At 42.6% G+C, this 13,977-nt stretch overlaps 1 protein-coding gene across 1 annotated transcript in view; it reads left to right on the top strand.

The window, feature by feature from the left end:
* The window catches only part of rev3l (REV3 like, DNA directed polymerase zeta catalytic subunit), an 89,498-nt gene that overhangs the window by 49,806 nt on the left and 25,715 nt on the right, over positions 1–13,977 (top strand). The window contains exons 4-8 of the mRNA XM_026194837.2: positions 1,484–1,644; positions 4,488–4,620; positions 4,817–4,911; positions 6,168–6,272; positions 8,122–8,206. Of these exons, the coding sequence (XP_026050622.2) occupies positions 1,484–1,644; positions 4,488–4,620; positions 4,817–4,911; positions 6,168–6,272; positions 8,122–8,206 (579 nt within the window). The remainder of the gene's footprint in view (positions 1–1,483; positions 1,645–4,487; positions 4,621–4,816; positions 4,912–6,167; positions 6,273–8,121; positions 8,207–13,977) is intronic.

Below are 13,977 nucleotides of genomic sequence, written 5' to 3'. Positions count from 1 at the left end.
ATCAGTCCATAAAACCTTAGAAAAATCAGTCTTGAGATATTTGTTGGCCCAGTCTTGACGTTTCAGCTTGTGTGTCTTGTTCAGTGGTGGTCGTCTTTCAGCCTTTCTTACCTTGGCCATGTCTCTGAGTATTGCACACCTTGTGCTTTTGGGCACTCCAGTGATGTTGCAGCTCTGAAATATGGCCAAACTGGTGGCAAGTGCCATCTTGGCAGCTGCACGCTTGACTTTTCTCAGTTCATGGGCAGTTATTTTGCGCCTTGGTTTTTCCACACGTTTCTTGCGACCCTGTTGACTATTTTGAATGAAACGCTTGATTGTTCGATGATCACGCTTCAGAAGCTTTGCAATTTTGAGACTGCGGCATCCCTCTGCAAGATATCTCACTATTTTTGATTTTTCTGAGCCTGTTAAGTCCTTCTTTTGACCCATTTTGCCAAAGGAAAGAACGTTGCCTAATAATTATGCACACCTGATATAGGGTGTTGATGTCATTAGACCACACCCCTTCTCATTACAGAGATGCACATCACCTAATATGCTTAATTGGTAGTAGGCTTTCTAGCCTATACAGCTTGGAGTAAGACAACATGCATGAAGAGGATGATGTGGACAAAATACTCATTTGCCTAATAATTCTGCACTCCCTGTATGTGGAGTCTGCATGTTCCCCCATTTTCTCTAAGAACTGTTGTTTCTCCTGCCTTTGGAAAACATGCAAGGTTAATGCTGCCGATGTTAGCCCCGGACACTCTTGGAAAAGAGATTGTAAATCTCAAGAGTTTCACTCACTGATTAAGTAAAGTTTGATTAGATTAACTACCCAGTATTTCCAGTAGTTGTCATATTCAGACTATGTAAGAGGGGCCTGTATGGAAGCCTTTGTATAGACAAATCAGTAATTCTCTGTCTTCGTATGACTGAATGGTAAAACTTCTAAACATTTAAACTTTTCTTGGGGCTGTATGTGGACTAAAGTGTTAAATTAAAGCATGCCAATAAACTAAAATTCTGGGCCTAAGTGAAACTGAATTTACTAGCCCCACTTTACATGTACTTGGAGCCTGTCTCAAACATCAATGTGCTTGATTTTCTGAAGCTTGTGTAGTTAAACATTCCTAATTTCACAGTGGGGTAATGTAGATATGAGCCAGTCCTTGACATTTTGGCCTCTGCTGTGCAGCTTGATAAAAATGTGGTATGACATCTCTGTGATCTCTCTCTCATCCTCAGAGCATGCCCTCAGAGCAAAAAGGAACAAAATGATTAAGCTTTGCTGAGAAAACTTTATCAGATACAACTTGTAGCAATCCTTGATTTCAAGGCAGACCGCAGTTGTGTCTGGTCTCCACCAAAAACGCTTTCTCTCGAGCTGGGGGAGCATTTGTTCAGTTGTGTGTAAGCGGTTGAATGTTTTTTCTTTAAACACCAAGTGGCACATGTATCTTTTTATTTTAAATGGAGCAATCTGTGTTTGCTGCAGAGTGTGCGAGCTGCTGCAAAGCGGAGCCGTGATGAACAAGAGTTACCAGCCTCATGAGGGCCACATCCCCTACCTGCTGCAGCTTTTCATAGACTACAACCTGTACGGCATGAACCTGGTTAACCTGGCAGCTGTCAAGTTTCGAAGCAGCCAGAAAAAAGGTAAGGGATTTGGACAGGGAGAGCACAGATTTCCGATCTTGTCTTCTTCTCTTTTTTTGTTTGAGTTTTCTGTCAGTTTTTTCTTCGTGCCTTGTCATCAAAATCTAATTTTAGCATCTGATTGTAGTACTGACCGATAAACATTTTCCTCATACTTGGAAAAACCCATAGATTTAATCTGACACTTACCCTCGTGTACTTTAGGATGCAGGACAGGCTGCTCTTTTTTTTTTTTTTATCAGTTGGCAGTGCCTTTTTTTTTTTTTTTTTTAACTCATTACTTGATTGTTCCCTCATTGCTCGGCAGGGATGAGAGCAGGCCAGGGAAGGGTTGCCATGCCTTATGTCATATTGAATTAGTCTTGATCTCCCCTCAGCCTCAGGATGCCTCTGTTGTCTTTTTCTCTGTTTTCATCCCTAATGTTGTCCTCACGTTTCCCTTCACGTTTTGTCTTGTGGTCTTTGCTCTTTTCTCTCTCTTTCTCTCTGAACTTTCTTTTTCTGACCTCTTTGTCTTTCTTTCTGTCTTGTTCCTTTCGTTAATGGCCAAAGGTGAAATACAGAGGACGCATACCTCCATATGAAAGTAACAAGTGGAAAAGTATGAGGACAGGAATGGCAAGCAGATACTGGGGATCAGTAGCCCGCAGTCTCAGACTCTTCATTTTATTTGTCTGAGCTCCCTGTAGCCTGTGGAGCCGTGTCACATCTACAGAGTAACAGATTAGACACCTGCTGCAGCTGCTCTAGGTTTTGGCTCCTGTTTGATTTATAAGGTGAATACATAGCAGAAGTTGGATGTGACAGTCTGTGAACAAGCAAAACATGGGAGACACTTTTCATGCTGTCTTTATCTAATATTAGCCACACTGCAAGCAGCTCTATAAAAATAAACCATTTACCCTGTAGAATTACAACAGGTTTGAATGATGTTCATTGCTTCTGTCTTTCTTTGTGTCTTCTTACACATGAAGTGGCGTTTGACCAATGTGAAAAACAGTATTTCCTCCTTTTTCTTCACCGGCTACCATCAAGTTTGTAGTTTACTTTTGCCATTATCCGCTTAGCAGAGAAGTACACAGCTGACTGATGTGGCTGTTTAATTTAGATAACATAAGAACCAGTTTCCTGTTGGGTTCTGCAGTCTGCATCGGACGACTCGGGGTGAGCATTTTCACTGCCACCATGATTTTGGTTTTTTTAACATAAATCTTTTTATTTATATATTTTGGGAGCCAGAAGTGACTATTTGGATGACAAGGTGGTGACCTACGTCTTCAGCTACTGCTAGTTATCTTATCAAGCTTACATCCATAAAATGTACAGGTGCATCACAGAGACACACATACGTGCTAATTATTGCTAACTAACAGACTAATGAAATAGAATTTCACATATTAAAAATGAAGCACAGAGGGCTGCTAGCTACAGCTTTCACCCAGATTATAAAATATTATACTGGCTTCTCAAAAGCTTTTAATGCTGTAAAGTTTGATAACTTTACATGGGTGTCTATGGGGATTGACTCAGTCTCTAGTGGTCATTAGAAGAACTGCAAGCTTTAGAAATTTCATTAGCTTAATTTTTATAGCCCTCTATTTGTGTTGGCAGCAAGGGAAGGAAAAATTCCCTTTTAACAAAAAGAAACCTGTGGTGTGACCAGGCTTGCAAAACAGCGGTCATCTGCTGCAACAGGTTCGGGGTGAGAGGAGGGAGACGGGACAGAAGAGACACTGTGGAAGAGAGCAGGAGCTGAATAATATCTAGTCATCAAATACAAAGCGGTATATAAACAAATAAAGTCTGAAGAACCAAAAAAATGTGTCATTCTCCAAAGCTTGTGGACCTACATGTATCTATGATTTGTGCTACAGTGAGCTGAACTCTTGATATCTCTGTATTGATCTGCTTCACGTAACCCCTGGAGAGAGGTGGTAGTGTGTGGGCTTGAAGCTCAGCAGTGTCTTGGACCTCACAGTGGTAGTGTCACGCTGGGGGTTTCTCTTCAGATCTTTGGTGAATCTTACCCAACTCCTCTCGCCCCTCGTAGGCACTAAAACCCCTGATTGCCAACTCTGTTTGATCTGAGTTTAGGCCTAAACTCAGCCTTCTGGTCGTCGTGCCCAATCAGACCTCTCTCCACACTCCCAGAGAGCATCCCGCCCAGCAGGACCACCTTCACTTGTGAGGCCATTAAGGACTCCAGACAGGAAATTCCACACTTGTTCTTTTAATAAAGTTCTTTTATAGAAGTCCTCACGCCTGACTGTCCTCCAACAAAAGCACAGTTCCCGTGTTTGATCCACCTCTACACTGATGCAATCAATGGAAAAGGGCTCCAGTGTTCCCCTTACAACAAAGAAACCAAAATGCTCCAATAATGGGTACACCAGTTTACATTTTCTGCTCCCCTCAATGTCCAACTTGAAAGGAAGTTCCTAATCTGGGATCAAGCAGCAGAATAATAATAGACTGAGCTGGTAAAATGGGCCAATTCAAGATAAATGAAACCCTTAATGTGTTTTGAAGTCCATTCAACAACTTGAACACTCTGGCCTCCTAAATACTGAGATTAAAAAGTGTCACAGGTACCAAAAGAACTCTCCATGTAACAAAACAATGTTTTATTGTGCTTACCTTTGCTGCATTAAAGAAAGGAGGATAATCATGATTCATTATACCTCAGATTCTCTAACAGTGTGGATCGCAGTTTAATTGCTAAGAAATGGCAGCACTGAGCAGTTAATCAATCTGCATGAAATGAAAACCCTGTGGTTATCCAAATACCGTTACTGTGATCCTCTCATGTGCCTCTTATGTATATCTCTGTATATGGTTAACAGATGAAGCAAAGGCAGACCCAGAAGGATCGGCGTTCAGGAGCATCAGCCCCTGGAAGGCTCCCTGTACGTCCAAGCTCAACGACAGCACCATAGGAGGCACATTCGTCCGCTGGGAGGAGAACGCCATACCCAGGCGAGTCTCGCCACATCTTAGTCTAAGCAGAATCTGAATGCACTGTTTTTGGCTTATGTCCGAGCTGCAGTGGATATTAGTTCTCCGTAAAGATAATTGAAAACCAAAATGGTAGCTTGTTTTTATTCATTTATTCTCCTCCCCCCCCCCCCCCCCCCCCCCCCCTTTTTTTTTTTTTTATGTTCACTGACTGTAGCTCTTTAGTCCTGGATGAGGTGGAGAGGCAGAGCACCTGTGAGCTGGAGGTTGATGCTGTTGCTGTGGATGTTCTCAACCGCCTCGAAATCGAAAGTAAGTTCACTCAGTATTGCAGCCACAAACTTAAGAAAGCAACGGGTGGGGGAATGTGAAATTCAAGTTAAAGCACAGAAGAGTGATGGACTGCTCTGACGGCTGCCACACATCGAATCTGTTATCAGCCCCAAATACAAACATCGTGGATCTGACCTAATCCGTCCAATCACAGAGGATGGGATAGAGGGTTAAAACGAACCAGGGACAATAAAGACAGATGCTGTCATCTGGCAAAGTAATGTAGTGCCAGAGCAGATGCAGCTTTTGTTCCTGAAAGATTTGTTTTAATCGCACACATCTGGATCTGTTGTTTTAGCGTGTGAAAGAAAGAAAGAGAGGTCATTCTTGCACTTACAATCTGAGCGGTGCCAGTTTTGCTGAACGTTGTGTTGTCTTAAAAGCAGTCCTTCCATCTGGGCTGTAAAGATGCTTTGAGTTTTATCATTGAAATCAGATGGGACCTAACAAGCTTAAACCACACAAAGAATCTGTCTTAAAGTGAAAAGAGAGGCCGTGATAGACAACAAGTGCGTGTGTTCTGCACTTATGAACTATTACAGTTTGTAAAGCCAGGGCTTTTTCTCAGGAACTTTATTTTCCTGGGAGCTAGAAGATTCCTTCTAAGCTTTGCTTGTGTCTTAAAAACAGCAAAGATTAGGCAGATTAGGACTAGAAGATTTCAGAAAGTTCTGTGGAAAGTCCTAACAATGTGACTGAATGAGAACTGATAAGTTTAGATGTAAGGGTTAAAGAGAGAGTGGGGCTTGGAGGTGAGGTTAACCATTCTCTGGAAAAATTATCCAGAGAATCACTGCTTCACCCTATTAACATAATATTGGTATATAATAACTGGTCTGTGGGATGTGTAGGATGTGTATTGTCAGGTGCAAGTTATCTGTGTGTTGATAAAGCTGTTATTGTGATATGTGTGTGTAAAGATGCCCACTGCTTTTGTTCTTCCTGCTTCCTATTTTAAGGCTGCAGGTTTTGGATGAAATAATGACTCTGCACCTCATCTTCTTTCCACATTATTTCTTTAATTGCGGTGTTGGAGCTGCATGACTGTGTAATGACTGCTATACAGACAGAGCAGAAGTCCTGCTGTGGAAACATGTGCAAAAAACTATGCAGTAGTTCTTGCAGTTAAAAATAACTTTATGAGTTGATGTTGTTAAGCACAGCTTTATATAAACACCGTGTTTGAGGGTACAGAGTTTGAGTATTTTTGTGCTTAATTCTCCATTTTTTTCCAGATCAAATTGGCAGGAATCCTGGCCTGCAGGCCATCTGGGAGGATGAGAAGCAGAGGAGGAGAGAGAAGAACCAGCCCTCCCAGATTGAAACCCCCGAGTCACAAGGTACAGGCATTCACCATGGAAAATCTTAGCTTTGTCTAAGTCAGTCTATGGTTTTCTGTTTAATTTCTCTGCGATCTGGGAATAATGGAAAATGTATGAGTATGGTTAACTGTATATAAAAGATGGTCATAGTCACTATGCTGTCACCCATTCATTTCTTAACTCTTCAGTTTCACCATTTGGGTCATTCCCATTGGTTGTTTGGAGCCAGAAGTGACTGTTTTTGGAGCTAGCAGGCTTGGTTATCAAGCGAGGCTCATAAACTGAACGCGTGCAATGCACAGGGACACAAATCTGCTCATTAGTGCAAAGTAAAACATATTTTCATGAAACAAAGCAGGCTGTGTTGTTTGTCAGGTGATTCCATTATCAGGCATCGAAAGAACAAATGTGATGTAGAGGTCCAGCAAATGGAATTGGCAGAGAGCTTTTGGCTAGACAGACTTCTGTTGGCACACTTGTCAATAACAACAGCCACACCTTATCAGTATTCAGTTGGATTAGTTTTAAAAAGAAAATCACCCATGCTGCACCCAGCATCTGATCTACTTCTTGAGGAATTGCCCTTTTTTGGCGATTCTTCCATCCCCCAGAATTGCTAGTGCTGAAAGCGTAAACGGTGCCTATGCTGGAACAGTGTAAGAACACAGCGTATCACAGCTTAATGTTTATGGAGCTGCATAGCCACAGACTTTGGCCATGTGACACAGTACCCATGCTGGCTACTGCCCTCAGCAGCTGCAAAGCGAGCGTCAGGAGTGACCCACGAAGCAGCAGGAGAATGCAGCCTGGTCTGGTGAATCACATTTTCTTCGACGTTATGCCAAAGGCCGGGCGCACGTCTCATTTATCTGGAAAGAAGAGCTGGCCTGCATGATTCGCTTTTAAAGAAGGCCAGTATGATGCTCTGCAGCGTAATACTTACTAAACATAGTTACAGGCCACCTACATCATTTCACCGACGCTAATCTAATTGATGCAGAGGTTTCAGCAGGATAATGTGCTTTGTTCATACTGCTCAGGAATGGTTTGACCAACATGACAAAGTGTAAATTAACTTTTGAATTTCTCAATTCAGAGGAGAGGAGATGTTTTGAAACGTTGATTTGGATGCAAAATTCTTCGGTTCTAATGTGCGGGGAGTCTCATTTCAGTGGCGCCAGTGTTTCTGGTTACTGTGAAAGAGTTTTGAGAATGTCTGGAGGCAGTGTAGACTGTGGCTCACTGTGTTCTTCTATCATGTTATGCTTCTCTTTGTCCAACTGTGGCATCTGTCTTAGTTTTGTTAGAATTTTCCATTACCTCCACAAGTCAGAGTTATAATTCAAAGAGCTGTCCATATGATCGGTGGGAAAGCACTGTCTTTAAACTGCAAACCCTTTGAATCTTGCCAAAGTCTGATTCTCCCCAAAACACACACACACACACACACACACACACACACACACACACACACACACACACACACACAGCTGTTATGGAAATAGGCTGCCAAATAATCAGAGCATGGCTGCACTGTGACAAAAAGTTTCTCAGGCCTACACCCAAGCACATAAGCACACGGGGTTCCCAAGCTTGAAAAGTGAAGAGAGAAGAACTGAGATAATGTCCATGAATTATAGCTCCTACAAAACAATTTACAATGTGCAAAGACAAAAGACTATGGTATGCAGAATTAAGGTCACAGTTTATTACAGACTGACAGTAAAATTACCCAGCCAAACAGCAGCATGCTTAACAGCTATTACTGACCACAATGTTTTAATTGTAGCGAAGAATTCTATGTCTGAAGAATGTTTCTAAGCGCCAGAAAGTGCAGTGTTGAAATTGCTTGTCTGATGTGTTCCAGATCGTGGGTTTGTCACCTCATCAGAGAGTGAGAAAATCTTCATGAAGAGAGTCGAGGAGATCCTCAAGGAGAACGAGTTTGATGTGTAAGTTGATTCTCCTTCCTTTGATTTATCTTGGTAGTGCCAGGGTACATGATATCTGAAAGACTGCACGAATCTTGATCCTTAAGATTGTTCACGAAGAAAATTCATAATCACATCACATATTAACCGTTTATTAACGCTTCCACTTCGCTTAGAAGTGCTGTAGCACTTTGTGTATATTTTGTACCGGTGTTAGGTACACCTGTACAGCTCATATGGCCAATCACATGGCAGCCTTTTGTCACGTCTCACTCCTCTCACTCCCCTCACTCACAACCGGGCATGGCACATGGCTGCCCCTCCCTGAGCCTGGTTCTGCCAGAGGTTTCTTCCTGCTAAAAGGGAGTTTTTTCTTCTTCCCACTATCACAAAGGACTTGCGCCTAGAGGGTTGTCTGATTAATGGGGTTTCTCTGTATTATTGTAGCATTTTTACCGTACAATATAAAGCGCCTTGTTGCATGCAGGCATAGCTGAACTGCTGAAATTCAAACTGGGCATCAGAACAAGGAAGATGGGCTTTTAAGTGATGTGGTTGCTCTTGGCAGCCAGGCTGGTCTAAGTATTTCAGAAACTCTCTAGGGTTTACAGAGAATGATCTGAAAACAAGAAACTGTCCAATGAGTGGCAGTTCTCTGGTTGCCTTGTTGATGTCAGAGGTCAACGGTCTGTTACTACTGTAGAAACAAGCAGTGGTGTTTTCATGATGCACAACCCTGTTAATATCCAATATGTGCCTTTCTCCACTAACACCTACTAGGCTCAACTTGGTTTTTCTGTTTTCCAATAGGTAGATGTACATTTTTATTTTATTTTTTTAGTACCAGTTTGGCCGGGGTTCCAAGTGAGCTCAGCCGAGCCACAAATGTGATATCACTGGATAAATTATGAAAGCAACTCTTTCACGAGAATCAAGTCAACCATTTTTGAATCCTGGAAAAGGCGACACACAAAACCAACACCATGTTCTAACAATGAGGTGCAGACTTTTTTGTGCCTGATGACAGTCCAAGAGGGAGTTAGACTATTGTTGTGTTATTTGTGTCAAAAGCAAATGACATCACTGGACTTTGAGGCCACCTTGCCCACCCATGTTGAGATGGTATTGAATTATAATGAAAAACAACCGAAACAGAGTTGTGGCGAAACGATTAGGTGCTAGAGGAAAAAAGGCATTGTGTCCCTTCTCACGTGATGCACTGCCTTCAGGCTTGGAAACGGGACTCTTGGTAATTTGCATCACTTGTGTTATGACCCCCTTTACACAAAACCTGCATTTAAAGTTTGGAACAGAAATTGGTATTCACTGTCTGCAAGTTTGAGGTCTATGGTGAAATGGCCGAGATCACATCTGATCTGTATGATGCATTACTCGCTCTTTGCCAGATTCAACACAGATGTCCTAATTTTGTTGTGGCATGACAGTTCTAAAGGGCCTTTGAAGTCAGTGTGGGCATGCACAGTGTTCCAACATGATTTTCTCTTGCACAACTATTTTGTTTGCCTTTCTTTTATTTGTTTATCTCATTTTCCTAGTGTGAGAGTGCTTATTTTGACTTTATTCTTTTCATGTTAGGTTATGGTTTGTTGTTTGTTTGTCTTATTGTCATTATTAAAAATTTAATAACTGAAAGTCAATGTCCCATATCCGTCATGAAATTTGGAGTAACTGTCACAGAGTTGGAGTTTATGCAAGAGAGTAACAGTGTTTGAAAATGGGGACAAAATGCTCCCAGCCTTAGAGAGCAAAGTCTCCCATAGTCTGGCAGCCCACATCAATAACAAGTTGTTCTTGTTTTTTAGTTCTTTGTATTGAGCTGTAATGAAGTTGTTGTGTGTCCTCATTTTCTTTCTGCCTCAGTGTTTTTCTTCTCAGGGCAGAGAGCGAAGCAGTAAAATCAGAGATTGGATAAAATGGGGAAAGTGAAATTGCAACAGATGTAGTGGAGAAAAAAAGGGAGGGGGATGGTGAAACAATCGCCAGATGTACAGCTAGAAAGTATTTCCTGTTATAAATAAAGTACAGTTGACTCGACTGTGTGTGTGTGTTGCTGCATCACATCCAGATGGCTTCCATTCACCAACCCCTGATATCAGACAGGAACAAAAGGGAGGGGGGAGCAGCGCAGACCTTCGGTGTAGAGTCGGCCTCGTCTTAAGTGATGGAGCGCACACACACAGAGTTGCCTGGCTTCTTTCCCAATACCTGGCTGTCTCAGTCACCCTTTCTGTTAATACTCTCACGCAGCCTATCACTTCCTGTCTGTTGGCTCTCCTTTACTCTACTATGTACTGCTAATATTGCTGCTTTTTGGAAACATCTTATTTCCCTTTACTCATGGTTTTCTTTTAATTCAGGGATTTTGTCCAATTCTTCAGCTGTGAACCTTTGTTTTGGCAGTTTCTACAGCCTCAGTTATGGACACATTTTTGTACCTCTTATTCATCCAGAACCAGTCTCTCATGACACTCTCTGGTAGGCAAGTGACCTTCTGGGCTTCCCTGATTTTGGATTCCAGCCTTCTCCTCCATGGGAGGGCTTTTATATCCGATTCTATATATAGCTCTTTAAACCTCATTTTGGTTGGAAATGTCCTCCCACTCGATTAACCTTTACCCTGTTCTGCCACGCTCTTCATACAAGGTCATGTGAGAATAGGTCAGTGTAATGAAGGTCATCTTCATTACTTAACTGTATAAACATGAGTAATTTTAATATTTATATTACAGGAAAGGGCACTCATACAAAAGTTTGTTTTTATTGGTTTTCCTTGTGGGCAGTCTTCCAGCTGGTACCGTTTAATGTCTGCCTAGGAAAAGAGATTTCAATTAGTATAGAATGTTTGGTTAAGCTGGTGGAAACCAGTACTTTAACACTTACATTTTGGATGAGATTGTCTTACCTTTGTTTTCTTTTGATGGTGTGCCAGCCACAAGAGTCCTCAGGCATCTCGAGTGCCGTTTTAAAGGTTCCTGGTGCTACCCATAGCTATATTAGTTTATTGTAGATTGTAGTCGTTAGGCCAAGTGGGAAATATTTTATTTACTAATTGCAATTATGTTAATTATGTCTACAATATTGATTTGATATCAATAAAGGTTATTACGTAAGACAGTTAGCACTGTTGCCTCACAGCAAGAAGCTCCTGAGTTCAATTCCACCACCTGGCCGGGGTCTTTCGGTGTGGTGTTTGCATGTTTTCCCCGTGTTTGGATGGGTTCTTTCCAGGTACTCAGGCTTCCTCACACAGTCCAAAGACATGCAGTTAGCGCAGTTAGGTTAACTGGTAACTCTAAATTACCCATAGGCGTGACTGTGAGAGTAACTGTTGTCTGTGTCTGTGTGTTAGTCCTGCGACATACTGGTGACCTGTCCAGGGTATACCTTGCCTCTCGGCCTAAGACAGCTGGGATAGACTCCAGTCCACCTGCAACCCTGAAAAATGATAAGTGGAAGAGAATGGATGGATGGAACCCCAGATCATTGTATGACTTGAGGACCAATTAGCCGCAGTCTATAAAAGGCTGCTAGTTAACATCAGAGGCTGTTACAGGAACCATGTCCCACCCCTGGCCTACACTCTTTTTTTTGGAATTTTAATGTTGGTGAATAAACACCAACAGGTTTGTCTGCACTTCATCTCTGCCTCAATCCTCCTCTTTGAACCCAGCTCCTATAGGCCATCCTAACAGTCAGGTATTGGTATGGGGAATTTACTCCAAGTCAATTGGATGTCTTATTTCTAGCCTCCTGTCTATGCTGGTGCCATATTGTTATCTGGGGCGATCGTGGCTCAAGAGTTGGGAGTTCGCCTTGTAATCGGAAGGCTGCCGGTTCGAGCCCCAGCTTGGACAGTCTTGGTCGTTGTGTCCTTGGGCAAGACACTTCACCTGTTGCCTACTGGTGGTGGTCAGAGGGCCCGGTGGCGCCAGTGTCCGGCAGCCTCGCCTCTGTCAGTGCGCCCCAGGGTGGCTGTGGCTACGATGTAGCTTGCCATCACCAGTGTGTGAATGGGTGGATGACTGGTTGTGTAAAGCGCTTTGGGGTCCTTAGGGACTAGTAAAGCGCTATACAAATACAGGCCATTTACCATTTGTTATCTAAACCCACTGAAGAATTTGGAGCATTTTCTGCTGTGTGCCACGTGACAGGAAGAGAACCTTTGGACAGTGCTCAGACTTGATTACCCCACACGGCCTGGGGTTAATGCATAAAGATGTGGGGACATTAACTGTCAGTTAGATAAAGTGTTAAACAAAGCCATCTGAAGCAAATCTGTTTGTTCAAATTAGCATCAGCAGATGTAGTTCTACATTTTTTTTATTTTTCTGACTCCCGTGTATTAATCGCAGTGTCAGCCTCAGAGCCTCTGTGTCATTTGAACTTCACAACACAGCTCTTACTTGTGATGCCTCATCGGTGTATCTGTGGCCAGTTGTGGCTCTTCATCACTCAGCATGGTATTATCTTAACAATTAGTGTAACTGCACACTTTTGTCTTGAGGCAGCAGATAGAAAATTACAGTCAAAGGTGCAATTCATATGTGCATCTACATATTACACCTAGAGGAGCTGCTTTGCCATGGAAACCCACACTGGAGCTCCCAGTGCAGTGTTTGTGCTAATGTTGATGGAAGAGGTTTGGAACTCTGCCGTTATTAAGTTTCAGAGCGATGGCGATTTGTAGTCCTTATTGCTTCAGGGCTTGGCATCCCCATTCTTTACTTATATGGTCTGCAACTGGAGTTGCTGTGGTTCCACTTTGCTATAATACCACTTCCAGCTGGTCATGGAGTAATGACGAGAGAAGATGTTTCAAAAACTATTACAGTATCGCACCTGAATTCAGTCTTTAGAACAATCACAGATGTGGTGCTTGATTTTATACACTTGTAAGATGAAGAACATCTGAATCAGAGATTAAGCTGTGTGGTCTGGTAGTTTTAATGTAACAAGTAGTCTTAAGTTAAATCTTGTCAACGGCTCATCAAATGGCTCAGAGTCTGTATTTCAGTATATACTTACAAAGGCACATATCTGCTAACAAGACTTTCTAGTTATCGTTCCTTTCTCTTTCTCATCATTCAAACTCTGAGAGGGCGTGGCTTGGTGGCAAAATGTGTTCATCATTGCAGAAATCTCCTGACGCTTGCCAGGCTCCCTCCCTGGCTCCCTCTAAAGTCGTTAGCTGGCAGACTAATTAAGAACAACCAGACAGTAGCACGTGCACGCTGACTCTCGGGAGGCTCTTCATCATACAGCACCAGCAGAACGAAGTCTCTGTCATGAAACCTCCCTCAATCTCAACCTAAACTCTGAGTCTGGAGTAGATTTCATTTTACAGCCATGTTGTCTGAAAACCATTCATCATTTATCAGCCTCCTGCCTGCCGCTGCTGCTCATTCATCATTTAAAGTGAGTTAGAGGGTGTCCACAAGGCTGTGATTCATAGTCTACTATTCTGTCTGATGTGTTTGCTGTTTATTTGTCTCTGTCTGGCCATCTTCCCACACGAGTGTTTGTGTTCTTCCCTGAGCCGTGACTGGGCTCAGTCATGGTGTTCTCCAGCTTCACCTGTCAGTCCCGTGCTTTTCTACATATTGCATCAGAAGGTTTAAAGAAGCTTGAACTTGTGCTACAGAAGTCGTCCGTGCAGTCACAGGAGCAACAGTTTAGTATCCTGAGGGCTTTTTACATGGTCAGACTCGTGGCCAGGCTTCAGACTCTAGTCTACCATCTTCACCAGATCTGAAAGACCTCCTCCAGAGCAG

Source organism: Astatotilapia calliptera, chromosome 15, assembly GCF_964374335.1.
Source record: "Astatotilapia calliptera chromosome 15, fAstCal68.1, whole genome shotgun sequence".
In the NCBI taxonomy this organism is placed as follows: domain Eukaryota; kingdom Metazoa; phylum Chordata; class Actinopteri; order Cichliformes; family Cichlidae; genus Astatotilapia; species Astatotilapia calliptera.
Note: the sequence above shows the minus strand (reverse complement) of the source record. Positions and strands in the feature narration are given on the sequence as shown.